At 47.4% G+C, this 23,765-nt stretch overlaps 7 protein-coding genes and 1 non-coding gene across 8 annotated transcripts; 3 read left to right on the top strand and 5 right to left on the bottom strand.

Moving 5' to 3' along the window:
• Positions 1-76: 76 nt before the first annotated feature.
• Positions 77-3,136, bottom strand: GGS25DRAFT_470574 (uncharacterized protein; the record flags this gene model as incomplete). The annotated part of the gene is made up of 2 exons (XM_049259259.1): positions 77-630; positions 727-3,136. 2 exons carry the CDS (start codon positions 3,131-3,133, stop codon positions 86-88), a joined length of 2,952 nt encoding a protein of 983 aa, XP_049121500.1. The 3' UTR covers positions 77-85.
• Positions 3,137-6,153: 3,017 nt separating this feature from the next.
• On the bottom strand, positions 6,154-8,140 carry GGS25DRAFT_470569 (pyridoxamine 5'-phosphate oxidase). Its single transcript, XM_049259258.1, has 3 exons — positions 7,673-8,140; positions 6,665-7,605; positions 6,154-6,585 (listed from the first exon to the last, which is right to left on the bottom strand). Exons 1-2 carry the CDS (start codon positions 7,710-7,712, stop codon positions 6,887-6,889), a joined length of 759 nt encoding a protein of 252 aa, XP_049121499.1. The 5' UTR covers positions 7,713-8,140; the 3' UTR covers positions 6,154-6,585; positions 6,665-6,886.
• GGS25DRAFT_t1 lies at positions 8,118-8,216 on the bottom strand. The gene has a single exon. It is a non-coding gene; the product is annotated as a tRNA-Gln (tRNA).
• A 407-nt stretch (positions 8,217-8,623) lies between these two features.
• GGS25DRAFT_517014 (deoxyhypusine hydroxylase) lies at positions 8,624-9,679 on the top strand (the record flags this gene model as incomplete). Its single annotated transcript, XM_049263312.1, has 2 exons — positions 8,624-9,096; positions 9,169-9,679. 2 exons carry the CDS (start codon positions 8,624-8,626, stop codon positions 9,677-9,679), a joined length of 984 nt encoding a protein of 327 aa, XP_049121498.1.
• GGS25DRAFT_36926 (uncharacterized protein) lies at positions 9,647-10,511 on the bottom strand. The gene is made up of 3 exons (XM_049258171.1): positions 10,215-10,511; positions 9,911-10,142; positions 9,647-9,850 (listed from the first exon to the last, which is right to left on the bottom strand). The coding sequence occupies exons 1-3, from the start codon at positions 10,327-10,329 to the stop codon at positions 9,832-9,834; spliced, it is 366 nt and encodes a 121-aa protein (XP_049121497.1). The 5' UTR covers positions 10,330-10,511; the 3' UTR covers positions 9,647-9,831.
• Positions 10,512-10,805: 294 nt separating this feature from the next.
• On the top strand, positions 10,806-17,966 carry GGS25DRAFT_470563 (ARM repeat-containing protein). Its single transcript, XM_049259257.1, is given in 4 exon segments — positions 10,806-11,484; positions 11,712-11,889; positions 12,036-12,358; positions 12,371-17,966. The coding sequence occupies 4 exon segments, from the start codon at positions 11,310-11,312 to the stop codon at positions 17,434-17,436; spliced, it is 5,742 nt and encodes a 1,913-aa protein (XP_049121496.1). The 5' UTR covers positions 10,806-11,309; the 3' UTR covers positions 17,437-17,966.
• A 247-nt stretch (positions 17,967-18,213) lies between these two features.
• Positions 18,214-21,483, bottom strand: GGS25DRAFT_470561 (uncharacterized protein). Its single transcript, XM_049259256.1, has 4 exons — positions 20,833-21,483; positions 20,091-20,648; positions 19,769-20,019; positions 18,214-19,651 (listed from the first exon to the last, which is right to left on the bottom strand). The coding sequence occupies exons 1-4, from the start codon at positions 21,097-21,099 to the stop codon at positions 18,493-18,495; spliced, it is 2,235 nt and encodes a 744-aa protein (XP_049121495.1). The 5' UTR covers positions 21,100-21,483; the 3' UTR covers positions 18,214-18,492.
• A 1,124-nt stretch (positions 21,484-22,607) lies between these two features.
• GGS25DRAFT_36750 (uncharacterized protein) lies at positions 22,608-23,763 on the top strand. Its single transcript, XM_049258160.1, has 4 exons — positions 22,608-22,613; positions 22,663-22,836; positions 22,948-23,055; positions 23,129-23,763. Exons 3-4 carry the CDS (start codon positions 23,006-23,008, stop codon positions 23,292-23,294), a joined length of 216 nt encoding a protein of 71 aa, XP_049121494.1. The 5' UTR covers positions 22,608-22,613; positions 22,663-22,836; positions 22,948-23,005; the 3' UTR covers positions 23,295-23,763.
• The last annotated feature ends 2 nt before the right edge of the window (positions 23,764-23,765 follow it).

Genomic DNA, 23,765 nt, shown 5'->3' with positions numbered 1-23,765 from the left:
TAGGGGCTGGTGGTGGTGGAGTATGAGCCCGGGGGTAGGGGGTTGGGGGTCGGGGCAGGCAGGCTCGGTTCGGGAAGGGGGGGGTTTACTTACTTGTTTTTTGAGTCGTGGGGACTCCGGGCGGGTTACCGGTTGACTTGGAGCCCTTACTTCCGTCTGTTCTGATCTGGGTGGGAGTTGTTGCGGCCCCTCTGGAATGGGTTGATGGGGTGGGGGTATTGGTGTTTAGTTTGGGGTCAGAAGACAGACGTGATGAAGGCCGAGTTGAACGCGAAGGTGGAGGTATAGTTAGACGCCGAGTCGAAGGCGAAGGTCGAGGCCGAACTGAAGGCGGAGCTGGAGGCCGAGTTGAAGGCGAAGGTTGAGGTATAGTTCGACGCCGAGTCGAAGGCCGAGGTGGAGGCAGAGTTGAAGGCCGAGGTGGAGGCCGAACTGAAGGCCGAGGTGGAGACACAGTTGAAGGCCGAGTCGAAGGCCGAGGTGCCCCTCCTACGACATCTTGCGCGTTTCTTCTGACACGCTTCCAATCCCTACGGGAGCGTTCTACGGACCGCTTAGCCCTGGCCGGTAACTCGTTGTAGTAGTCATCAAACGACCTTTTTAAGACATCACGAACACTCCATCCGCGAGGTAAGTTTGCTCCTGTTTTGCTGTTGCCTGCTGTAGGCGTTGTTGGAGGTTGAGGTCGAGGCTGAATTTGAGGTCGAGGCTGAGATTGAGCTCCAGGTTGAGGTTGAGCTCCAGGTTGAAACCAAATTGTGTTGCCGCGGACCCTTTTTGCAGCTTCAATGAGTCGGCTGTAACTCTCTATTGACCCAGCTAAGTCCCCTTTCTCATCATCGGGTAGGTTGTCATAGAATTCTTTCCAAGTCATCGCATATAGTATATCCGCCCAGGCCCAACTCTGAACCCCTGCCCCAAAATCGCCTTCAAATACACGTTCTTTTCGTCTTGGCACATAATTCTCCGGTATGATAAGGTCTAGTGCAGAAGGCAGTGGGTTTGGTATAGGAGGCAGTGTTGGCCCGGAGCTCTTGCCAGTCATTTGGGCAACTCTCCTATCTATTATTTGATTCCACCTTTCCTCGAGGTCTTCGTAACCGAGCCGTTGGGTAGGTGAAGGTTGAGAGTCATACCACCTCTGAAAACCGTCTCGATCAATGAGCTCATTCAAGTTGAGGTCTCCCCCTGGATCATCGCCTGTGTTGTCATCGCCTGTATTACCATCATCTGTATTGCCCTTACCTGTTCTATTGTCGCTGTTACCATCACCCACGGGGGGTTCAGGGGGGTCCGAATCAGTGTGGTCGCCGGGCACAGGACTAGGATGCTCGATAACGTCATTCTGCGGCGGCGCTGGTGGGAACATTAGATTCTCGTAACCCGGAGGCAAGAGGCCATCCAAGGAGGGGATATTGTTTATGATGTTCGACATCCAGCCCCCGACCTTGCCTTGATTAGCATTGAGGTTCTCGATAATATTCTCCAGCTGGAAGATGACATGGTTCCTCGCCGCGATGTTGATGGTGTGGCGTATGGCGGCCGTGGTTCTTGGCACTAGACTCGCGGTCTCGGCGATGAGTGGGCCGAGCGAGTCCCGGTACGCATTGACCAGATTCTGGAGGGTCTCGATGGAAACCATCACAGCATCCACAGGCTTATACTCATTCTTTGAACGTTCGCGTTTAAGAACCGGGTTTGGAGGATCCGGGAGCTCAGCTTCTGTTGGTTCGGGAGTCTTTTGGGTCGTCGGTGGTGCCTTGGGGACCTTCCCCTGTGGCCTATTTGCTTCTCGTATTCCTGAAATCTCTTCTTTCCAATACCTATCCAGCTCTCTTCGGAGACCGACTCGAGCCTGTACAACTGCTCCAGCTTCTCTACTGTTGATCCAGTGGTAGAATCTGAATAGGTCGTACTCGCTCCACGCTTTCTCATGAGCTCTCAGCATAAACCGATAGCTGATTTCTGCTTGCAACAGGTTGGTGATGTTGTACTCTGGCTCGTTTGTCCTCCGAAGCAACCTGTTGAGGACCCAGAGTCGAAGGATATATAGCGCCCGCCACTCAAAGACTGTTTCTAGCGCGCCTCGGAATTCCTCGTTCCCGTTCTGTCTGGTTCCAATATTAAACCGGGCTTTGGCATATATTTCCTTTCTTATGAAGCTCGTTATAAACAATTGCGAGTCGATTCTAGCGGTGTCGATTCGTGACGAGACATCTTTCAAAATTTCTACAAGTCTCACACGAGTAGTCCTTGCTCCCTTAATTTCTTCCACAATCGGCTGGAGTTCATTTAGAACTTGTCGGAAGTCGTGAACGTGTTTGGAACGTAGGTCTTCGCCCATATCGTTTGAAGGATACATTAGAGGTTGTTTCGGTTCAAGATCGTCTATATTGTCTGGTAGATCATGGATTCGCAGTTGCGCGTCCTCTATAAGCCGTGCCCATTCATCTGCCGGGGTTGTCCAATGGATGTTATAACCATCCTTCAGGGCCTCGAGCGAGGCGCGTTTTGGCGCTGGGTCAGCACCACCTCGCATGCCACCGTACGGCTTCTGTCCGCCTTTTGGCGTCATGGTATTTGGCACGGAAGCACCTACCTTAGGTTCTCTGTTATCGAAACGGAAATGTCCCCCCAAGGCCACTCCGAAATGGTTACTTCCCTGGGTTATGACCTCACCTTGGAATATAAAGCCTTCGGCCGATATACCAGTCGTTTCAGCCGCGCTGTGGCCTTGCCAAAGGAACGCGGGTGCCATGTACCTTTGCGTTTTATGTACAAAGTCACCTTTGGGTGCGACTGAATCGAATTTATCCCCTAAGTCGATTGCTCTCAAAGCTTTCCTCAGAAACTTATTGGCTTTATCAACCTGTCCCCGCGACCCGTCGATTTCTGACAAAGTTGCATAGTATTTGTTGGCCTGCTCGATGACCTTCAGGAATCTTAAATTGACTCGAAGATGAGTTCTATAGGGTTCGGTAGAACCTGGTGGCTGTATGAAGATCCCTACTCTAGGTCGACGACCGTCTTTATGTGTCCTCCCAGTTGCGGCAATAGGATATTCCGATCTGGATCTGCCGTGTGTTCTGCTGCTGGTTGTAGATCGGGCTTTACCACGGACACCAGCCTTCATCAGTTAGCTTAAAAGTGCTTAGGTAGGTAGGTAGTAGGTAGTATGTAGGCTAGGCTACGAGCCTTGGCCGGGAACGCTCACCTTAGATTTGGGAATGGGGTATTCCTGTTCTATCTTGTGATTAGACTTCAAGTTTCCAAGATTCCCCTGGAGTAGCTCGTATCCTATCATCTTGTACGATGCTATGGGAAGGTAGGCCCCTAAGTTGCCCCCCCCCTTTTAAGATAGCTATGCTGAGATACTGAAAAGGGCCGTAGCCAAGCCCAAGCAATAACAACGACAAGAGCTGCTATGGTTAGTCCGCAAGTTATTATCCCGGAGCTGTTTCAGTCTTCAACTGGCTCAAATATATTGATTCTCTTCCTGCTTATATGTGTGATCGTGATGCTATGCAATTTATAAAGTCGTCAACGTCTAGGTAACAGAACGAAACAACGATTGGTTGAGGAGCAATGTACCGAAAGGTAATACGCTTTTACGACTAAACAATAGATAATTGAGGTCTCATTTTTTCTCCTTTTCTTTTGAAAAAAATTTCCAGAAGCAACCAAGTCAATTGACGGTGCCAATTATTCATCGTGTAAATACCAAGAACTTGGACAAAGACTTTCTACGTGGCTTTGAATAACTAAGACTATGTTCGTCTTATACCGAAAGCAGCGACTGAAGCTAACAACGATATTTGCGTTCGCATTATTGTCGGTTGCAGCAAAATGGCCTAGTAAACAACAAGACAAAGGGCCATAGGTAAGGTACCTAGGTGGACTTTCTAATGGGTGGTCTGCCAAATGCGGTTGGTGGTGGTAGGACCAAGCTTGGAATGCACTGTATCAATTTGAGGAATAGGCTACAACGAGAGTGTACAAGCACTTGTACTGGAATCTAGTACATCGTCTTTGAAGTTTTATAAGAGCCAGTTGTGTCACTTTATACTTCCCAACTTCTCACAGCAGACCAGTCAGGAAAGAATCCCGCAGCTTTGGTCACAGCCTTTGTTTGAAGGGAATCCCATGATACTGGGTTTGCCGTACATCTTGATGCCGTTGCTATAGGGCTCTATATAAGCGTGCCCAGCCTGTTCAGGCCCTTGATAGAGCAGCGGCAAGGTCATGTTCTCTATTAGGATAGAGTAGCCAATTCGTTTTGGAGTGTATGCCAAACTCGAATATAAATTTGCCAATGAATCCTCCGCACGTCGTTGCGGCAGGTTTGGGATTTCTTGTGTATTCAAGTCTGTGTTGTATGGGACGGCTTGAATACCTGAGTCCGGGCATGTTAGAGATATGCCAACTAAGGTCCGGTGTACGATGTTGGGGTTTACCTGGATTAAGCAATGAGCAATGAACATAATCTTGAGTGACGGGCTGTTGGGCACTCGGTCCCGTCAATGATATGTCATGTAGGAGTCCCGTGCTGTAAATTTTGTTGATAGTTATATCTTCTTTCACTTGATTGTCTGCTAAGGGAGGGGAGTAGATGCAGCTATGGATGGCGTTGCATAGTATAGGGGCCGAGCTTACGCCAGTCCCAAACGCCGGGGACAATGGCCTTTGAGGTGCCAGAAGGAGCTCCAGAGTTTGACCCATATCCTCACCTCCTTCCAACAGATCTGGGTTCACACCCCCGGCAGGAATTAGGCCAACGTTCCGAAGGATATATGTAATTGTTTCGTTGTTCAGTCCTATACCAGTCAGAAGTGCCTTCAGGTTCTTGTTCTCCTCTGCAACCTTTTGAGCGATATTCTGGATCTCTTACGTGCTTTCAATGCTCTGGCGGTGGCAATGTGCTAGTTGCTTCTCAAGCTCCTCTACATATTCTTTGCGCCGGGCACGAGACCTCCTTTGGTTATCTCGGATTCTAGTAAGATGCGCGTTTCCTCGTGATATCATGTTAGTCATGTACCCAAGAATGTATGTAGTGATGTATGTTCTCCCTTTAATAATATATATTTTTTTTAAAAAAAACATATAATTAGAAGCAGTTGCGGAAGGTGCCTGCGATTCCGACACCCGCAAACTAATATGAGAGGTTGGATAAGAAAAGGTGGAGGGCTGTTAAAAATATATAGGATTATGTCTTTGAATGAAGCCCCTTGAGGCCCGCAATATCATTAGAGAAGATTTTGGTTGGGCTATTTGACCACCTTGCCACTGAACCAATGGTTTGAAAAAGTGAGTCCGAATATGTGCTTGCTACTGACGATTGTAAGTAAAGTCAGTGGCGGTCAACAAGCCCAGAAACTGCTCGATATGGATTCGGGCTATTCCTATATTCTAGGATGACCTCAAGGATCGAAGAACTTTAACGGGTCGGCAAACTTGTTGTGAGATGCCTTCTGGTTGGATATAAATGCAAACTGAAGTAATTCGCCAATTTTCAAGGTTAGGTAGTAACAACTCCCTCAAAACCTTTCAAGCCGACTCAACTTCTGCAACCGCCACTGGGTCCCCTTCGTTTCCACTACATATGAGTTCCCAAAAGAAACTATTACGGGGGTAAAATGACACTGGGTGTCCGAGAATTTAGTGCCCGTCCCTAATACCACACAAGGACGGCTCACTCGGTGTGCTTGCAAGCCCACGGATGCAGCCGAAGGCATGATTTGGACTAGATGCATCAACGATCTGCAGTAGGCCTACGAACAGAGGATGGCCTTGAGATCAAGTCCTGGAACAAGTTGAAGCCAAGATGATGGTGGCGGCAAGAATTTAGTTAGAAAACGAAACCAACTCCCATCTACATTGTAAAATGTGAAGAGGGGAACCCCTCGTCTACAAGCGCAGGCTGGGTAAGGAGACATTTTCCGTCTTATTTTAGTTCTGGCTTGTAATCTCGTGGCTGCAGGTACAATATCATTGTGGTTTGACGCACCCACGCTAGGTGCAGGGCTACCTGGGTCGATATATACCCTAGGTAGGTAACACTCGTTATAAATCTTCACTGGAAGGAACACGGTATCTCTGGAAACCCCTTGTATATGCAGCGGCATATGGAGAGGAGGTGAGCAGGTACAAAGTTATTCCGCGGTATATCTGAGATATAGCTACTTACTGAGCTGATATGTATTATGATGCGGACAGTGAACTTAGGTAGATAAGTCCCCGGCCCTTGAAAGTGGCCCTTAAGAGGTAAGTCTATTAGCTGCTTCCGTGAACTGTCTCAGAAATGGCATAATGTGTCTCAATAGGCTGGAATGCATTTCTGTAATTAACCTCCTATTATCATCAACGGTCGACTTCGAGGCATCGTAGATATCTAACCTAGATAGGTGGTGCATGTGGTTACGAGAGAGACAATGACACTATGGCGTAGTAATGCTAATAATGAAAGGGCAGGGCGAGGGTCCCAGGGTTGGGATTGGTTACGTAGGTAGTATTCTATCCCGTCTGCGACTTGCGCCTCAAGGAGGGGCTTGGAAACTTTAGTATTCCAGGGCTTCAGTATAAAGAGGCCTAGGATACGATGGATTTAGTCATTAGTCTGACTCACTTATGGATCAGGGAAGATATCAAAGAAGTTTTAGGTACGTACGTCGTTGGCTTAATCATGAGGTATGAATTTGTCTACCTAGGTAGGTAGGTATTATGATGAGTAATAATCAAATTTGATTATTAGCGATATAGTTGTATAGTTGATGAATCTCAGCAAGGATTAAATGATCTTGAAGATTATGTACACTAGTGACCTACGTTGAGCCCTGATGGCAAGCTGTGTGTGTATGTGGGTGCGTATGTGGGTGCGGGAAACCAGAGCCTATGGGCTAAGCCTCTCGAGAGACCATTCTTGTACATTTTCCGTGGTATTTTTCTTCTCGTATACAAAGCGATCGTGTAGTCGATTTTGCCGACCTTGCCAGAATTCGACGGATTCGGGTACTATTCTTAAGCCGCCCCAGAAGTCTGGAACTGGAATATTTTCTACCCCGTCGAAACGTTTCTCAGTCTCCTCTACCCACTTATCGAGCTGCTTTCGCCCATCGTCATCTCCGTCCCTATCAGCGTCCCCTTTTGTCGGGGACAGGACCTGACTCTGGCGACTTGACCAAGCACCGATCCGGCTACCACGGACTCTCGTATCAAAGTACTTCTGACTCTCTTCACGGGTCAGCCTAGTTGCTTGGCCTTCAACCCTCACTTGTCGTTCGAGATTTTCCCACCAGAAGGTCAGACTAGCCCATGAGTTAGTGGCAAGGTCCATGGCCTTCTTGCTCGTTCCAAAATTGCTGTATATGACAAAACCTTCAGCATCTAACTCCTTCAGGTAGACTATACGGGAGGATACACGGCCTGAGGGGAGCGATGCAGTGGAAAGGCAGCATGTCTCTGGATGCGGTATGAGGCTTGACTGTTGAGCTGTAGCGAACCAATTATGGAATTGGCGTATAGGTGAAGTCTGGTCAAGATCTGATCGAGTCAATACACCCTTGGTAAACTGGCCCGCCTGTCCATGGGCCTCCTGGCCGGCCGGTGCAACTGAGTAAACAGTGAGTATTTAGGTTTACAACATTTCGATTTGGTTGGGTATTGTGAATATACACACAGATAAGTTTACTGGCCATACTTGCAGAATGTAAAGCCATGCTGCATGTTTTTGAGGAGAATTAAGTGAAACCTGCAATGCTTTGAATGTGATACTTGGTAAGATACTTTATAAGTGAGAGAAAAGACAGTAGATGATAGTAGTTGTAGTATGTTGAGTCAGATACATATGAAACATGAGATAATAAATAATAAATCACGTTGCTCACGACCTCGGAAAGAGCAAGTCACGCTGTTTACATACGACGACTTTGTGGGGATTAAGGTTGGCACTGAAATGGAATGTACTGTACCTACTACCTACCCTACATAAGGTAGGGACCATAGGGTATCATAGTATTACATAATCAGCGTACTTAAAGGCAAAGCAATCGTGATAGGATAGGACGAAGAAGGAAAAAGAAAAAAAAAAGAAAAGAAGAAAGCCAAAAAAACTGTCATTCTTTAGGTCTCCCTGGGAATCGAACCCAGATTGGCGGAAATTAATTTGAAATTCTGATTTGAGTTGTCAGAATCCGCAGTGCTAGCCATTACACCAGGAAACCATTACCTAGAATGGCCTATGCCTGTTAGACAATTGGACAAATGACTGACCGGTAAAAAATTATTATAGTATATATTACTACCTACATAACACACGAATAGTATCCAGCCTATGTACGGTAGACTATGTCGGTAGTAATACTGTAGGTTAGGTTACAATGTACATGAAGCTACATAGTGGGGCTGCATCTTGGGAGAATTTTCGCAAGGATTTCCATGTAGAACTGGATGGAGGGGTGCTTGATGCCGCGCTACTCGATAACCTAAACTTAGAATAATTAAATACCCAAAATTTTGCTACCATGATCGGTCTTTTTTCATATTCTACGATACGGAAATCTAAATTGTGCCGATTTTGAAGCCAATAAAGATCTTGACATTCTACATCTTTACTTACCCGTCTTTTATCATGGCGTCCAATACAGACACTTCAGCGACGATTGCAAGTCTTCGCGATTGTCTCTACTCCGAAGCTACCCCACTACCCATCAGATTCCGTGCCCTCTTTTCCCTCAAGCATCTAGCACGGCACGAAACAGGTGATCAAGCCCTTGCAGCTATTGACGCTATTGCTGCCGCCTTCAAGTCTCCATCTGCTTTACTCAAGCATGAGTTGGCTTACTGCCTTGGCCAATCAGCAAACTTGGCAGCCGTTCCTTACCTTGAGAAAGTCCTAGCAGATTTACATGAAGATTCTATGTGTCGACATGAAGCAGCCGAGGCCCTAGGAGCTTTAGGCCATGTTGGAAACTTGGAAATTTTGCGAAAGTTTCGTGATCGCGAGGGAGAAGAGTCTGTCATAACAGAGACCTGTGAAATCGCCATAGACAGAATCAAGTGGGAGAACTCAGAACAGCGAAAGGCAGAGAAACTACGTCAAAGGTAAGCATATTTATTTATCGCTTGATCAAGTATTCACGTCAGATTTTGTACGTCCTAACTACGAGAAAATAGTGATTTCGCATCCGTCGACCCGGCTCCTCCAATGTCTGATGCTCAGCAAACGGTTGAGGACTTGGAAAAGGCCCTCATGAACACGAAGGAGCCCTTATTCCTTAGATACCGTGCTATGTTTGCACTCCGTGATCTTGCATCGCCCCCAGACCTTCCCACAGCAGTTCCGGCCGTTCATGCCCTGGCCAAGGGGTTCGCAGATCCATCAGCACTTTTCCGTCACGAAATTGCCTTTGTATTTGGCCAACTTTCCCATCCGGCCTCGATCCCAGCCCTTACCTCCGCATTAAGTGACCTCGAAGAGGCCAGTATGGTTCGACATGAAGCAGCAGAAGCACTCGGTAGTCTCGGCGACGAGGAAGGTGTCGAGGAGATATTGAAGAAGTTCCTCCACGACAAGGAGAAGGTGGTGCGCGAGAGTGTTATCGTTGCACTAGACATGGCTGACTACGAGCAATCGAGCCAAGCCGAATACGCGCTCATCCCGGAAGCACCAAAAGTAGTAGTATAGATAGTAAGTGATACATGGGGTCGGCGTTATGTCTGGGTCGGCTGTGAGGATACCAAAAAATAAAGATCGCGCATGTTACGGTTCACATGATTTGCTTTTGGGTTCATGGCCAGTATTAAGAGGATTACAAGACAAGGTCTATTTGAAAGATTTCAATTGTTGGTGTTCCATCTATTCAGAGATTTCTGGGTTAGTCGCGTCCATATATTTAAGACGGGGAGAAGAACATACTTGTGACCACAATCGCAAGTGTAGAAGATAGTACTGCCTTCATCGGCGCCACGCAACTGCACTGCCGAGTATCTGACCTCGGTGCGTCCACACTTCTCGCATGTTTCATTTGTAAGAGCCTCTGTCTGCATTTGGTGTCGCTCAACCGATTGTACAATAGAAAGTTTTTGTCGGAGAAGTGAGGGGAAATCGGAAGGTTTGCTGTGGGTGACGGTCATTTTCGATGCTGTGTCTGCCAGAAATCACTGTTAATCAACAATTGTTCGCCGATGTTGAAAACATCAAGAGAAAAATCACCACGAACCTTTATTCTCAGCGCCGCAACACTCGCAGTGCAGGATGTTTTTGACATTGCCCTTCGATACTGGGAGAAGGTTTCCGCAGTCGGTACAAAAGACTAACGAGCCAATGGCTGCCATTTGAGCTCTTGTGGGTAAATTACGAGGTCATTCAAAGTTATGTCTTCTGTCTTCTGTCTTCTGGCTTCTGGCTTTTGTCCTTTTTCTTTCTTTTTTTTTTTTTTCTGTTCAGTAACCTCGAAGAATAAAAAGGTTGAAAAGTGGCTTCAATGCCAAGACTACTATTTTAAGGTTGAAAGTGCATTACCATACAATCGATAAAGATTTGCATGCGCTATCCTAGGTAACTAAGTTAAACTAACTAACCTAGTTATGTTACTTAATGTAAATGTTGTGGATCGATTTTTGGAATGCAGGGGTGTGGAAACATCAATATGTACATAAAGTGCATAATGCATGTAGGTAAAACTTGAACATTTGAAGGCGAGGCGGGTCTCCGGTTTTGGGTAAGTTCGAAATAATGTCTAGGTACCTACCTAGTACTAAGGTATTACTGCCAGTCCACATGCAGTTGAACCGTGGACCTCTTCTATGTAATCTACATATGTAATCTACCTAGGTATGTAATGGTCAATCACATTACCTAAAGCTTCCGAGTCGCGCAAGGCTAGCTGTCAGGCTGTTCTCAACTTCTCATCCAATACCTAACCAAAGCTCGAGTTCTCACAGTTTCTCACAACTCTTCACGACCTCTTCACGATCCTTTCACGTCACGACATCCCTTCACAAAAACCTTTCCGACCTACCCATCGAGATCGCAACCAAGATCCGCTGCCCACTTCATAATTCATAACATCAAGTACGCATGGCACGATTCGCGCTCGCGCCTCGTTCTTTCCGGGAAAGGTGAATGCGATGAGGTGGCATAGTAAAAGTTGAATTCATCTTCAACGCTTTTGATACTGCGGGACCCCAAGGTCACGTAATCACGGCGAATACCAGGCTATTTCAGTAAGAGTAGGAGTAGGAGTAGGAGTAGGATATCTACAACAGTATCTGGAATTACGACATCAGTTCGCGGTATCTTAATCACCGACACCATGGCAAACCCATCGTCTAGCAACCAGAATGGTGTCGCGCCGCACTTCGAGCAGCAAGCCTACCTTCGACCTGATCCTGGCATGCATCAACAGCAACAGAACAATTCAAAGCCCTTCACTTTGAACGAGGCATTGCCGTATACTCCATTCACATCGGTCTTTCCTTTTGAACCAGGTAAGTTGAACATCTTGTTCGCTCTTTCCTCTTTCCTCTGTATTGTTATTATCTACTAGGTACATACTGTCGCACTATTAGTAGTAGGCACCTACCTAGTAGCAGTAGCAGTTACCATGCTCTCTCCTTCCGACAAACAGTCATTTAGAGTCATGTCTCCATTTTCTCCATTTTCTTCCCGTGGCTTTTTGACTTGAACCTAACCGGAACCTTTAAAACTCAAAAAGATATCATCAGCAATCCTACCATCGGCTCGGGACCTCTTGCGCCTTCGCTCGCTAGTCTTGTCTCTCGAGAAGACTTCGATGCCCTGAATAAGGAGGCAGATAACCCAAATCACTCTAGACGTGTTGAGGGTAGTCTTGAGTTTGTTCAGCATCTTCTCAGAGCTGATAAAACACCCTTGTGAGTACCTCACCTCACCTCATTTCATCTTCACCTTCACCTTGACCACCACCACTATCACCATGACCTACCACTCTCTACTGTGAGGAGATAGCAATGAGACTTTCTCGGCTACGTGCAGCTTCCACTGACAAAATTCATGATAGTGAATTTAAGACAGCCCCGAGAAATAGCCCCCCACTCAATAAGCCGTTCAAGAATCTTGCAGATGGCATATCACCGTTTGCGCGGATGGTCTATGACAATACGGCCATATTTTTCAAGTCTTCTCCCGAAGCTTTAAACGGTCATAATATGTCACCAGGTGGTGCTAAGAAGTTATCGCCTAAGGCGCGCAGACAGGAGCTATCTAAAGTTGTTAAGCACAATCCTGCCACAACAAATGTACAGGCCGTCATGCAGAACAAATCTCGGATTGAGGTACACTTGCCAACACGCAAAGAACTGGATGCAGCACCACCTATGAATGCACCTATAAATACGCCTATAAATACGCCTATGAATGCACCTATGAATGCACCTATGAATGCACTTATGAATACACCTGCTATACTACCATCCCCAGCAGCACAAGTTCAATCTCAGACTGTTTCGCTTGCAGACCTAATGGTAACACCAAAGCCACCACCTGTCTCGGCATCACAAGTCCCGCAACGGTCTCCTTCATTGGCAACTAGTGTGCCACCCGAAACACCACTGCCAATGCATACAGAGAAGGTACCTCAAGCTTCCAGGCCACCATCCCATCCAGCACAGCAGAACCAACCTACCACCTCATCAGCCACTCCTAAACAGGCCATTATTAGGGTTGAGCTGCCTGCAGTGAGCTTCAATAGAGATGAGTTTGCTGTAGTGCCCGACTCACCCGATACTCCAACACATTTATCTGCCAAGAGGAAACAGGCTATATATGATGAGTTTGACGAGCCCCTTGGTGGGGTGCTCAACCAGCGCGAGCTCTCCGATGTGGCTTTTGCGGACCTACGCAGATGTTTTCAAGAGATATTCCTTGCCGAGGACCAAGTGTCAAATGAGCGTGGTAGTGGTTCCCATTTAGTTACATTAACGAATGAACAGGGAGCGACTTTGACAATAGCCGCACATGACAAAGCGCAAAGGCAAATCAATAGAGCTATCAGTCTTGGATGTTTCCGCCAAGCGCCTTTAGACGATCTTCTTCGAATTCAAACACTCAGCGAGGGCTCTTTAAGACAGGCAGATGCGCTTGACTTCAAGTTAGATGAGTCGTGGGGTGAAACCGAGGTCGGCTTTTGGCTTCAGCAGCTTCCTGATATTGAGGTGGGCCTTAAAGCTACCCGCACATCACTTCGCATCATGTGTGGAGGCCGAGAGGAAAGGCAACTATATTCTGAAGACTTGATCCAGCTAGGTTTGACTCTCTTCCGAAATGTCATAGAGGACATTATTATCCCAACTGCCGAGTTGCGAAGTACCGGACCTACAGGCAACTTATTTCGCCTACTTACGATGCACAAGAAGGCCCTCAGTACTCTATTCACCACCTGCCAGAAAGTATTTACTCTGATGTCGGATTTGATAGTCAGTATTGACCTTTCCGAGACCGTCGTGCATACATTAGAGTTTGTGGCATCACGTCTCATCTTTGTCGAGAATGCGCACACCGAGAAAGACTCGGTGGTCGGTGTCCAAAAGTTCGATGCTCTTCGTCTTGTCGCCATGAATGTTCTGTCACAAATTTTCTTGATGAATCCTCCCCAGCGAGAAGGCATCTTCAATGAAATCCTAACCTCACTCGAAAAATTGCCAATTGGTAAGCAAAGTGCCAGGCAGTTCAAGCTATCGGAAGGGAAAAGTATTCAACCGGTTTCCGCATTGATTATGCGGCTGATCCAGTCAAGTGCTGGAAAGGCAGATGATCGAAAGGAGAAACTTCGAGGTCGGATGATACGGAACTTGGAAGAGGATGATGAAAGTGGCACTAAGGATATCGTCACTTCTGCTGAAGCTATGAATGGGAAGGCAGAAAATCCTTATACTATCCGAACCGAAGAACACGCCGCAGTTCACCACTCAACGGCCATCCAGGAGCTCCAGACTCTTGCCAAAATGCTTGCCGGCGATGCTTACCGCAACGCTAATTATGTTATCAACTTCATAGTTAAGCGGGCATTAAGATCTACAAAGACTGGGGATACGCCGTATCGAAACCTACTTGATTTGTTCATTGAGGATTTTACCACGTGCTTAGACTCCCCAGATTGGCCTGCAGCGGAGCTGCTACTTCAACTTACAATGCTCATTATGGTCCAACAGGCTAGTGGCGACAAAAATGCAGCGCCGGCCAGGAACATGGCATTGGAACTCCTCGGTGTTATGGCCGCGGCTATATCGAAGCTGCGCTCACACGTTCGGAAAACAGCTACCAATTTTGAGGGAAGTGACGCGGATGAACTCGGTCGATGGCTAGCTGATATCACTCTCAATGTTCTCGAGGGCAATATGTCAACAGAGAAGACAGTCAGTTGGCTAGGGCCGTATCGCGTTGTACTAGAATATCTCCAGGATCGCTTGGGTGACGACCCTTACCTGAAAGGTGCTATATCCTATCTAATTACAGATTGGGGCTCCCAGGTTGGCCTTGGGTACGAGTCTGATGCCTGTGAAGATCTAGAAGATCGTTTTTCTGAATTTGGGAGGGTCGCTTTCCGTCTCCGTAATATGATTGAGGATCCGAAGTGGCTCTCCCGAGAGTATAGCTTCAAGTCAGTGGTTCCCAACCACGCAAAGCTCTCCTACTCCATCATATTACTCCGATCAAATTTCTGCGCGTCATTTAAGAAAATCTTAAACATACTCATGGGATCTATGACGACAGACCAAGCAACTGTGCGAAGCCGTAGTCTCAAGAGTATTAATCTCGTGCTTGACACAGATCCAGCCATTCTCGATGGCGACAGTGCATTCATCCAGCTTATTCTCCGATGTTCTAATGACTCCTCGCCACAAGTGCGTGATTCGGCCTTGGGCCTCATCGGAAAATGCATGAGCATGCGCCCTAAACTAGAGGAGACAATGACCCCAACAGTCATCCAGAGATTCATCGATACCGGCGTAGGTGTACGAAAGAGAGCGATGAAACTGGCTAAAGATATCTACTTAGGCAATGACAGCAAACTGATTCGCAGCACGATCGCACATGGTTTACTGCACCGCACTCAGGATCCGGATGAAGGTGTACGAGAACTTGCGAGGCAGATGATAGAAGAAGTCTGGATCTCTCCTTTCTATAAAGAGGATGATTCGGTCGCCTTCAAACAATCCATCACAGACCACGTCACCCTTATGGTCCAAACTGTTAAGCAGGGTAATACGGCCCTCGTGCTTGACAAGGTCTTCCAGACGATACTTTCGCCAGATTCAAAACTCGCCGAGGCTAATGCGCGAGTCTGCACAAGGCTTGTTGCAAACTTGGTCGACCTCATCGATAGTCCTGAGTCTGATGACCCGTCTGTACCCTCTAGCCGAGATGCATTCCAAGTTCTCATGATATTGGCAAAGGCTGACCCTAAATTATTCACCTTCGAACAAATTCGACAACTTGAGCCTCACATTGCCAGTGTCAGCACGAGTGAGGATCTGGCGGTTTCAAGGGCTGTAGTTGTCATCTATCGTCGAGTGCTGCCACGAGTGTCTAGCGTACATTCGAAATTTCTTTCTGATATTCGCAAGGCACTCATGCCTGCAACTTCGAAAGTTACGAGAGCGCTTCTCGACGATGTGGTGGCCTGCGTCTGGATCATCAGCGAACTCCTTCAGACATCTGAGCCTCTCGCACGTCTCGTTTTATCATGCCTCAAGGGGATCCAATCGATGAGCGGCAAGGGTTTACTGGACCGAACGAAGGTTAGGCAATTTGACAGATATTCACTCATCGTTGGAATGATTGGCAAGCATTGCAAACTAGACAGCCATGAAGATCGCTTCAAATCCGAACCATACTTGCCAAAGTGGAAGGGCTCTATATCGAAACTCATCATTGACGTTCTCGCTCCCTTTGCAAGCCCATCCCATCCTGTAGATGTGAGACGACCGGCTTTGGACGCCATTGGGCTTATTTGCCAATCGAACCCGAGAAATTACGTGTCTGCTAATGTGTACACGACATTCCAACAAGCCTTTGATGAACGCGTTCCGGTTTTAGAGTCGATGATCCTTCGATCGTTCAGAGAATTCCTTTTGGCAGAGGAAAAGCGATCCGAACAAGCAGCCTCGTCAGCAATTACCAACAAGGATTCCGTTAAGAAGGACCTTAAGGTTATGGGCAGCACTAGTTTTGACGACGTAGCCAGCGCCACTACTCAGCGGTTCCTCAAAGACATCACTCGCATTGCTCTCACAACCTATGATGACTACGCGTTTCTGGCCATGGAGGTGTTGGCGAGTATCAACCGACAAGGACTAGTACATCCGAAGGAGACTGGGGTAACCCTCATCACGCTTGAGACTTGCCCGGTCCCCAAAATTTCAGAGCTCGCATATCACGAACACAGGGCGCTCCATGAGAAATATGAGAGTGTGCTCGAAAGAGAATATGCAAAGGCCATACAGTCAGCTTTTCAGTATCAACGAGATGTCATCAAAGACCCACGAGGCGCAACGGAGAATCCATTAACATCAAAGCTCTATCTTCTGACCGAAGTGCTGAAGATTAGCAAATCTAAGAACCGCGTTAGATTCCTCGAGAAACTTGTCGGACAAATTGACTTTGATCCTGCCAAGCTCGACGTAGATGATGGATCATCTTCCCATATCGAGTTTGCTCGCTTTATAATCGAAAATGTTGCATTCTTTGAGTATGTAACTACTGGTGAGCTACAGGCTACGATTATTGCCATGGAGAAACTTGTGACCGCAACAGGATCCAGCGTCGCCCAAAGTATCGAGTTTGAAATTTTCCAAGTACGCATGGATCAGATTCTCAACCCCCAACAACCCATGGGTGAAGAACAACCTGTAGCCCCGACGCAACCTACTGTGGACCCTCAGCGGCTTCGTCAACTAGCAGCCGGCTCAAACATTCTTCTTGCTCTATGGGAAGTGCGCACGTACCTACGGCGATTGTATGGGCTCAGCAGCCGGCGTGAAAGCAACAAAGGCAAGGGTGCTTCAAAAGATCTTGCCAAGCCCCCAGTCAAGGGTCCAGGGATTAGCGGGGATAAACTCTGGGATGACATTTCGCGAATCATGTCTACGATGGACACCTCAGAGCATATGATCCAGCAGTGCCGATCTTTTGTAGAACTTTTGAATGTTGATAGTGAAGTCAAGGTGCCGGATGAGGATGAAGAGCTTGATTTTGAAGGAGATCCAACCAGTCCAGATGCCGAGGAAGAGGAAACGGCGGAGACTGATTCCCGCGGTCGCAAGAGAAAAGCAGGAGGTGGCCCGGGTGGTCGAAAGAAACGAGCGCGGTCCAATTCAAAGCCAAGACCTCGAGGCCGGCCGAAGAAACAAAGTATCGAGACGGTGGAGGTAGACATGGATGTCGATATGGGGTGGTCCTAAAATTTGAGGTTCCTCCCTACAGCCTGGGCTTTTTCCCGTGGTACATACCTATATTTTCATTTCTGCGCTGATACCCCCGGTCGTGATATACGCCAGTCTTAGGCAAGTATTACAGAGAAATCAAGGTATAAGAAAGAGAGGACTGCATTTACTGCATGGCAAAGCAGACACGATATAAAAGTGCATGGTAATCGGCGTTTTGATGATAAGGGAAAAGGACAAGGAGTCGACGATGCATCTGAGATTTACGGAGATTTCCGGGCATGAGCTGCAGATAATGTAGCGGAGAGGCAGGGAGAGGGCGGCTGATATTTGTGTCGGATGGCCGTACAAATTCGCTTTTTTTTTTCTATGTGATGATACCTCGATGTTGCTCTATGTGGCGACCTATGTACTATTAGGATTCATTTGTTGCTGCTACTCTGTGTTGCTTTTCGCAGCCTGTCTAGGTACAATACCTACCTAGCCTAGGTACCCACCACCTACCCGAAAGAAAGTAATAGGGAATGATGATGTGAATTCCTTGGTGATATTCATGTGAGACAGAAACCGTCTAGACTTTGGCGTGAGGTGATACAGTGTACGAGATTCGACAATTATCCAGTTATTCGTGTTTATTTCTATCTTCTCGATATCCATATTACCTACCTACTCCTTGGCCTACATGTGTGTAGGGACTTCTGGTTCCCAATCATACTATCCCCCCAACCCCCTTTAAGGGGGACTACTTGTTCAGGTAGGTAGGTACCTAGACACTCAAATAATTACCCTTCTCCCTCCCTCCCTATCCCATCCCATTCCTTCCATCCATCCATCCAAGAGAAAAAGAAAAAAAAAACCCTCCCCCCTTCCCCAGCTTACTTCCCCAACTTATTAAGACAAATAGATCTTCTAGTGTTGTAGCGCGCGCGTTTGACCTGGTAGGTAGTCGATGATAGGTGACTCATCCAACGAAATGAGATAGTTGATGATAATAATAAAGGGACAGATTAGGTAGTTAATCGATGGTCTACCCCCCGCCTCCCAAAATGACGGGTTTTAATCTAAAGGGCGGCGCTAAGGGTTTCCGACGTCAGACCAGGTTTCCTCGTCGTCCAGGACATCGCTGTAGGTTCCCGCGTGCACGTGCTCGAATAGTTCCTCGTCCTCGGAGTCGAGGGTGGTGACCGATGCCGCTGAGACGCTGGAGTCTATGGGCACTACGTCGGCGATGGTGGTGGTCCTCGTGGGAGCAGGCGGGTGATGGCGATGGCGGCCGTGGTCTTGGTCGTCATTCTGATGTCTGGTGCTCAGTGTGCAAGTCGTGCCTACCGCTTTTAGGGACCGGCCAGCGGTGAAGGTGGTGTCGGTGCCGCGGCTGGGCGTTGCTGGTGTTGCGTTGGAAGGGCTGATGCTAGGGGTGGTGTCGGTGTAGGGCTCTACTACGGTGGTGCCGGTGCGGTACGCGGGTCCGGGGCCGACGGGGCCCATCTCCGCGTCGGGGACGGCCGACTCGAAGACCCCGCCAGTCCCGTCCTCGAGGCCGCCGGCCCAGAGAGGGAGGTACTTGAACTCCTCGTCGCATAGGGTCAGCACGATGTGGCTCGTCCGGGTGAGCGGGACCTCTGGCTCGGTGTGAATCCAACGCAGGCTGAGCAAGCTGAGGGCCGTATTGAGGTCGTCACGGAACTGGAAAAAGTCGAAGTGGTGGGTTGCGAGCTCGAGGGGTCCTTGGCTGTGAGAGATGTAACCCATGGCGTCGTCAATATTCCGGTTGAATTCTTCGATGGCGCGGATTAACGCAGCCGGCGCGTCGGGCAACCCTGATTCCGTGATGTTAGAACGGTCACTTAGGTGCTCCCAGAAGCCGGGGGTCAGCAGACGCTGCGTATCGGAGAGCTTGCTGTAGACGTAGGTCGCCGGGAGCCAATTCTTGCGCGAGATGTAGCATCGGCGGTTACGGTCAAAGCATTCTCGCTGTAGGTCCCTGAATCCGGAATCCAGGGCCTTACGCAAGATCCAGTCCTTGTATTCCATCAGCTTGTCGGAGAGGGTGACGAGCTGATTCGCTACTCGACTCAGCCAAGCAGGTTCACCAGCAGAGGTTTCGCGTCGGATAAGGTCGCCGAGGGCTTTTAGCTTTTGGTACTCTGGTATATCGAATAGTTCATAGAATTGGTCGGATATAAACTTCGCATACGTTTGTTGGACCCGGTCGGCAAGTTTATGCGCTGCGCTGTGATGAGGAAATGTTGGTTAGTAAAAGTATATACTAACACTCGAGACAGGATACTTCGTATATGGAGATATAAGATGAGGAAAAGAAAGATGTGATGTCTGCCTAGGTACATACTGTTGAATGACTGTCTGTAAATCGTCGGGTAAATCTGCGCGAGGGCGACCAAAGATGGTGTGTCGTGTTGCTCGCCTCCGAGGTTGAGCAGCGAGGACATCAAGAGCTCCTTCAACTACAAGGATTCTAAAAGCTGCACGAGCGACATTTTCAAGCTTCAATGTCCAGGCAATCTTCAGAGCAGGCTCAGTATTGATATCAATAAACGCCGTGTTAGGCTCTGCCATCAGCCAGGTACACACCGAGTCTCGCTATAGTTTGGTGAATAAAGGAGTCAGTGAACATATCAAACAAAATTTCTTGGAGAAGAGGCTTCATTTACAATAACGTTTGTGCAGTCTAGTATGTTGGCAATTCCCGTGAGCGTGTAGACTCGCGGGGCCGAGTTGAGGACCAAGTCACGGCCTTCGATTGCCAGGATGAGACGAATTATATTAGCTCGATGACGGATGGGACAATAGTCGTCGATAGCCCTAGACTTTGATATCACCATATCAGCTAGGTCAACCTTAGGAGAAGAGGTCTGGGATTCTGGCACATATTCGTTGGTCTTCTTGCAGTTAACGGGTACGTTAGGATGGTTAGGGCAATGGTCGTCGTGTCCAGAAACGAGGTACGAAGCCACATCAAGTCTCTCCTTAGAGGTCCACCAATCCCTAGTACCGGGGGATAGGGAAAGGTCTATGAGCTGAGCAGCCAACTCATCTCCCTCGACCGAAGGCGTGAGGTCAAGTATAAACTGCTGTTGGATCGATTCACCGGCATGCTCGAATCTCCTCCGTATTCGAGCTTGCTTTGCGGGCGATAATAGAGCTGCGAAGACTTTGGAGCCAGTGGCTAGGAGTTTCTCCGAATGGACGCAAAAGCGTTTTGAGGACCACTGCGCAGCACAGTTTAGTCACAGTCATACAAAGCAGCATCTTATCTACTACACTGGCCCTATTTCAAATACCCTAGTTGGGTTACATTAATATAGCAATACAGAAATAAAGATTTATAGGAACACAGAAAGAAATATGAAGATATGAAATATATAGTAACAAGGCTCACAAAATATCACCTACCTCATCTCGCTTGCAATTTACATAGCCGCTGGGGAAATCCACGATGACAAGTGTGTCTCCGGTATTGCACTCGAACTGGACACGCCAAAGACTGTTAAAATCTGATTGTTCTCGCTGTTGGGAGACATAGTCGACGTCGTCTTGGTTGGGCTGGTCTTTTAACAGCTGGCTGATGGCAAGATCAAGTGGTGATGTCTGGGTAGGTGGTGTTGTCGCAGAGCGCCGCCGAGAACTTGAAAGGCTTTGGGCTAGAAGTGAGGCATCCATGACGACTCGGTGCCTTGATTATGTATCCTTTCAGGATGGGACGAGGTGTGAAGTACAGACTCTAATAATCTGAAGATGGGATGGGTACCTAAATAGGTAGTCGTCAAGGTAGTCGTCGAAAAGAAACAAGGCTAAGAATACATTACCCCATTCATTACCTTAGATATCTGCTTATTATAATTATTGTTATCTGGGTGTGTAGTGTAATGACGGCAAGGCTGTCTGGCTCCGACTCTGACTCTACATATTTGTAGCATGTCTTGTATGCCTAGTATGTATGTAGCTACTAGTATGCCATATACATGTATGCCTTATATGCAGGTTTCAATGCTACCCTACATGTGGCAAATGGCAAATGGCAAATGGCAAATGGCAAATGGCAAACCGTATGTAGGCAGTCATCACTACAATGATTGGACATGTTGAGTAGTAAGTACCCGACATTGCACATACAGCCTATGGGGTGCTATGTGGAATAGTAGTAAGTTGAAGATCTTCCAAGGTCGAATTGAACATTGAATTATTATCTATCTACCCTAGTTCTACCCTAACAAGGGTGCCTAGGGTAGGTAAGTAGGTTTATAACGTCTTACACGATTATAAACTTTACCAGCAACCTGGAACTTGAAGCCTAAACTTAAAGTATAAGACTAAAGATCCATCGGTGTGGGTTAACGTGCCTACCTGCCAACTTCAACAGTAAAGATAATGTAGGTAGGCATGCGGGGAAACTTTGACCAGGTTGGCTCCAGATGTCGGTAATGGCATTGATACTATGTACCTATGTACTACTTACATAAGCCAATGTTACCAAATGTTGAATGTTTTTTTCTTCATAAGTAGCTACTAGGTAACTACTCATCTATATATACTATCTACACATAACTAAACAAACAGAATAGAAAGAACCTTTATAAAGACTATTCCGGTAACTACCTAGGTACCTATATAATACTATAACATTACCATTCCAACGCTTTGGTTACATTGATAATACAACCTTGGAACTTTAAAAGCTTCATTGTACTTAGTTGCAAGGACATCAGCTTATCAGGTTCCCGGGATTGCCCCTCTTCCCATTCCTCTCCAATTGGATAACTGCCTTTTTTAAGTTCAATCCCAAACATTGAAGGTGGCATTCGCTCGCGTGCCCCTTGTCTCGATCCGGGTTGTATCCAGTAGATAAGGAGCTTATGTAGCACCCTGTACGGTCCCTGGTAGGTACTAGGTAGTTATTGTGCAGCGTGTGTAAAAGTTTAGTTCCCTTAAAGTTTTCGTGTGGCATCAATGATTCCGATCGCACGATTGCCCTCATCAGTTAGTTACAACATGTTATCTGCCCAGCACCTAGCCACTTTGCCGTAAATCTGGGGAATCTAGACCCCGGACCCCCTTTAGTATGACATAAAAATGGAGACCCGTACATGTATCCCACCATTGGATTCCTTCGGCTGACGGCAGGGAACTATCTATTAACACTACATACTATGTTTGTACCTACCTACCTTGTAGCGGTCAGTCAAAGCCGGACATCTGGAAGTTATGTGTAATGACTTAACTTAGTGACATATATGTACATATATGTTATGTACATATAAGTCTTGACGCCCCCGGACACTTCCACTCACAAAGGTCTTCCAAGTCTCTTGTCCTTTTTTTGTCTAATGGTTTCGTCAAGATCTGCTATCTTGTGCCGCATGCTTTCCAACTTACCACCAATAGCATAGCACTTAACACATAACACATACATAGGTAGACTACAAAGAAGAAAGTGCTCTACTTCAAATCCATACCTACCTACCTGTCCACGAAACATCCAGCACCGGTCTGCAGTGACAAGAGTAACACTGCTTCCACCAAATCATAACATCCAACTCCAACAAGCAGCATAATCACAAAACACAACATGGATCAAGCTCGAGCTTCCAGAATGATCCACAGCAGTCGTCCCGGCCTGTGAGTTTCTACCTCCCTACCTCCCTACCTGCCATAGAACCACCAACCAGCTAACCTCCCACCTTACTCACAGCACCCGCCGACCTGCCGTTGCTCTCGCCGCCCTCGCCGCCACCGGCATCGCAGTCGCCGTCCAGTACCAGCGGACCGCCCTGACCCGCAACGAGCAGGCCCAGAAGAACTCCCCCGATCACCCCAACTTCTACGTGAGCGTCGACCGCAGCGGCGGTGGTATCTAAACAAGCAATCATTGCAGTCATCACAATTGACTGAATTGCCCCCCTTCCCATCACACACACGAAATTGCGTTTGAAAAAAAAAAAGCAAACAAAGAAGCAAATCTGGAACAAAGCACGATGGAGGGGAACCGTGTTCGGAAGTTTGTTGGGGGAGTTTCGCGATCAATTGGGAGAACCATAGGTTGACAAATCTACCTACCTACCTACCTACCTACTTGAGTATATCAAAAGGGGATTTATGGATGTGGAGTAGATCTTTTGGGGGTGCAAAAGTTATATTAAAAAAGGCTTTGAAGAAGAAGTAAGAGCTGAGGACTTAAGATTACCTAAGGTAACTTATCTCAAGCGTGTACGTGATTCGACGTATATGTGTACGATCGAATACAAGAGAAGGTATCTACAATATAGGTATACAGGCCGGCGTACTTATAGAGTGCAATGTCAGGAAAATCAAACGTTAAGAATTAACAC

Source organism: Hypoxylon fragiforme (genome assembly GCF_022984875.1).
Source record: "Hypoxylon fragiforme strain CBS 206.31 chromosome Unknown GGS25scaffold_1, whole genome shotgun sequence".
NCBI lineage: Eukaryota > Fungi > Ascomycota > Sordariomycetes > Xylariales > Hypoxylaceae > Hypoxylon > Hypoxylon fragiforme.
Note: the sequence above shows the minus strand (reverse complement) of the source record. Positions and strands in the feature narration are given on the sequence as shown.

What these genes read in the sequence shown, in the direction of transcription:
- GGS25DRAFT_470561 (XM_049259256.1), bottom strand. Translation starts at nt 21,099, where the DNA reads ATGGATGCCTCACTTCTAGCCCAAAGCCTTTCAAGTTCTCGGCGGCGC. An exon ending in TAAATTGCAAGCGAGATGAG is followed by an intron (nt 20,649 to 20,832) that starts GTAGGTGATATT and finishes TGTGCTGCGCAG; the next exon opens with TGGTCCTCAAAACGCTTTTG. An exon ending in TTACAGACAGTCATTCAACA is followed by an intron (nt 19,652 to 19,768) that starts GTATGTACCTAG and finishes TCCTCATCACAG; the next exon opens with CGCAGCGCATAAACTTGCCG.
- GGS25DRAFT_470563 (XM_049259257.1), top strand. Translation starts at nt 11,310, where the DNA reads ATGGCAAACCCATCGTCTAGCAACCAGAATGGTGTCGCGCCGCACTTC. An exon ending in GGTCTTTCCTTTTGAACCAG is followed by an intron (nt 11,485 to 11,711) that starts GTAAGTTGAACA and finishes AAACTCAAAAAG; the next exon opens with ATATCATCAGCAATCCTACC. An exon ending in AGAGCTGATAAAACACCCTT is followed by an intron (nt 11,890 to 12,035) that starts GTGAGTACCTCA and finishes AATTCATGATAG; the next exon opens with TGAATTTAAGACAGCCCCGA.
- GGS25DRAFT_470569 (XM_049259258.1), bottom strand. Translation starts at nt 7,712, where the DNA reads ATGGCTTTACATTCTGCAAGTATGGCCAGTAAACTTATCT. An exon ending in TATGGCCAGTAAACTTATCT is followed by an intron (nt 7,606 to 7,672) that starts GTGTGTATATTC and finishes CTGTTTACTCAG; the next exon opens with TTGCACCGGCCGGCCAGGAG.
- GGS25DRAFT_36750 (XM_049258160.1), top strand. Translation starts at nt 23,006, where the DNA reads ATGGATCAAGCTCGAGCTTCCAGAATGATCCACAGCAGTCGTCCCGGC. An exon ending in CACAGCAGTCGTCCCGGCCT is followed by an intron (nt 23,056 to 23,128) that starts GTGAGTTTCTAC and finishes CCTTACTCACAG; the next exon opens with CACCCGCCGACCTGCCGTTG.
- GGS25DRAFT_36926 (XM_049258171.1), bottom strand. Translation starts at nt 10,329, where the DNA reads ATGGCAGCCATTGGCTCGTTAGTCTTTTGTACCGACTGCGGAAACCTT. An exon ending in TTGCGGCGCTGAGAATAAAG is followed by an intron (nt 10,143 to 10,214) that starts GTTCGTGGTGAT and finishes GATTTCTGGCAG; the next exon opens with ACACAGCATCGAAAATGACC.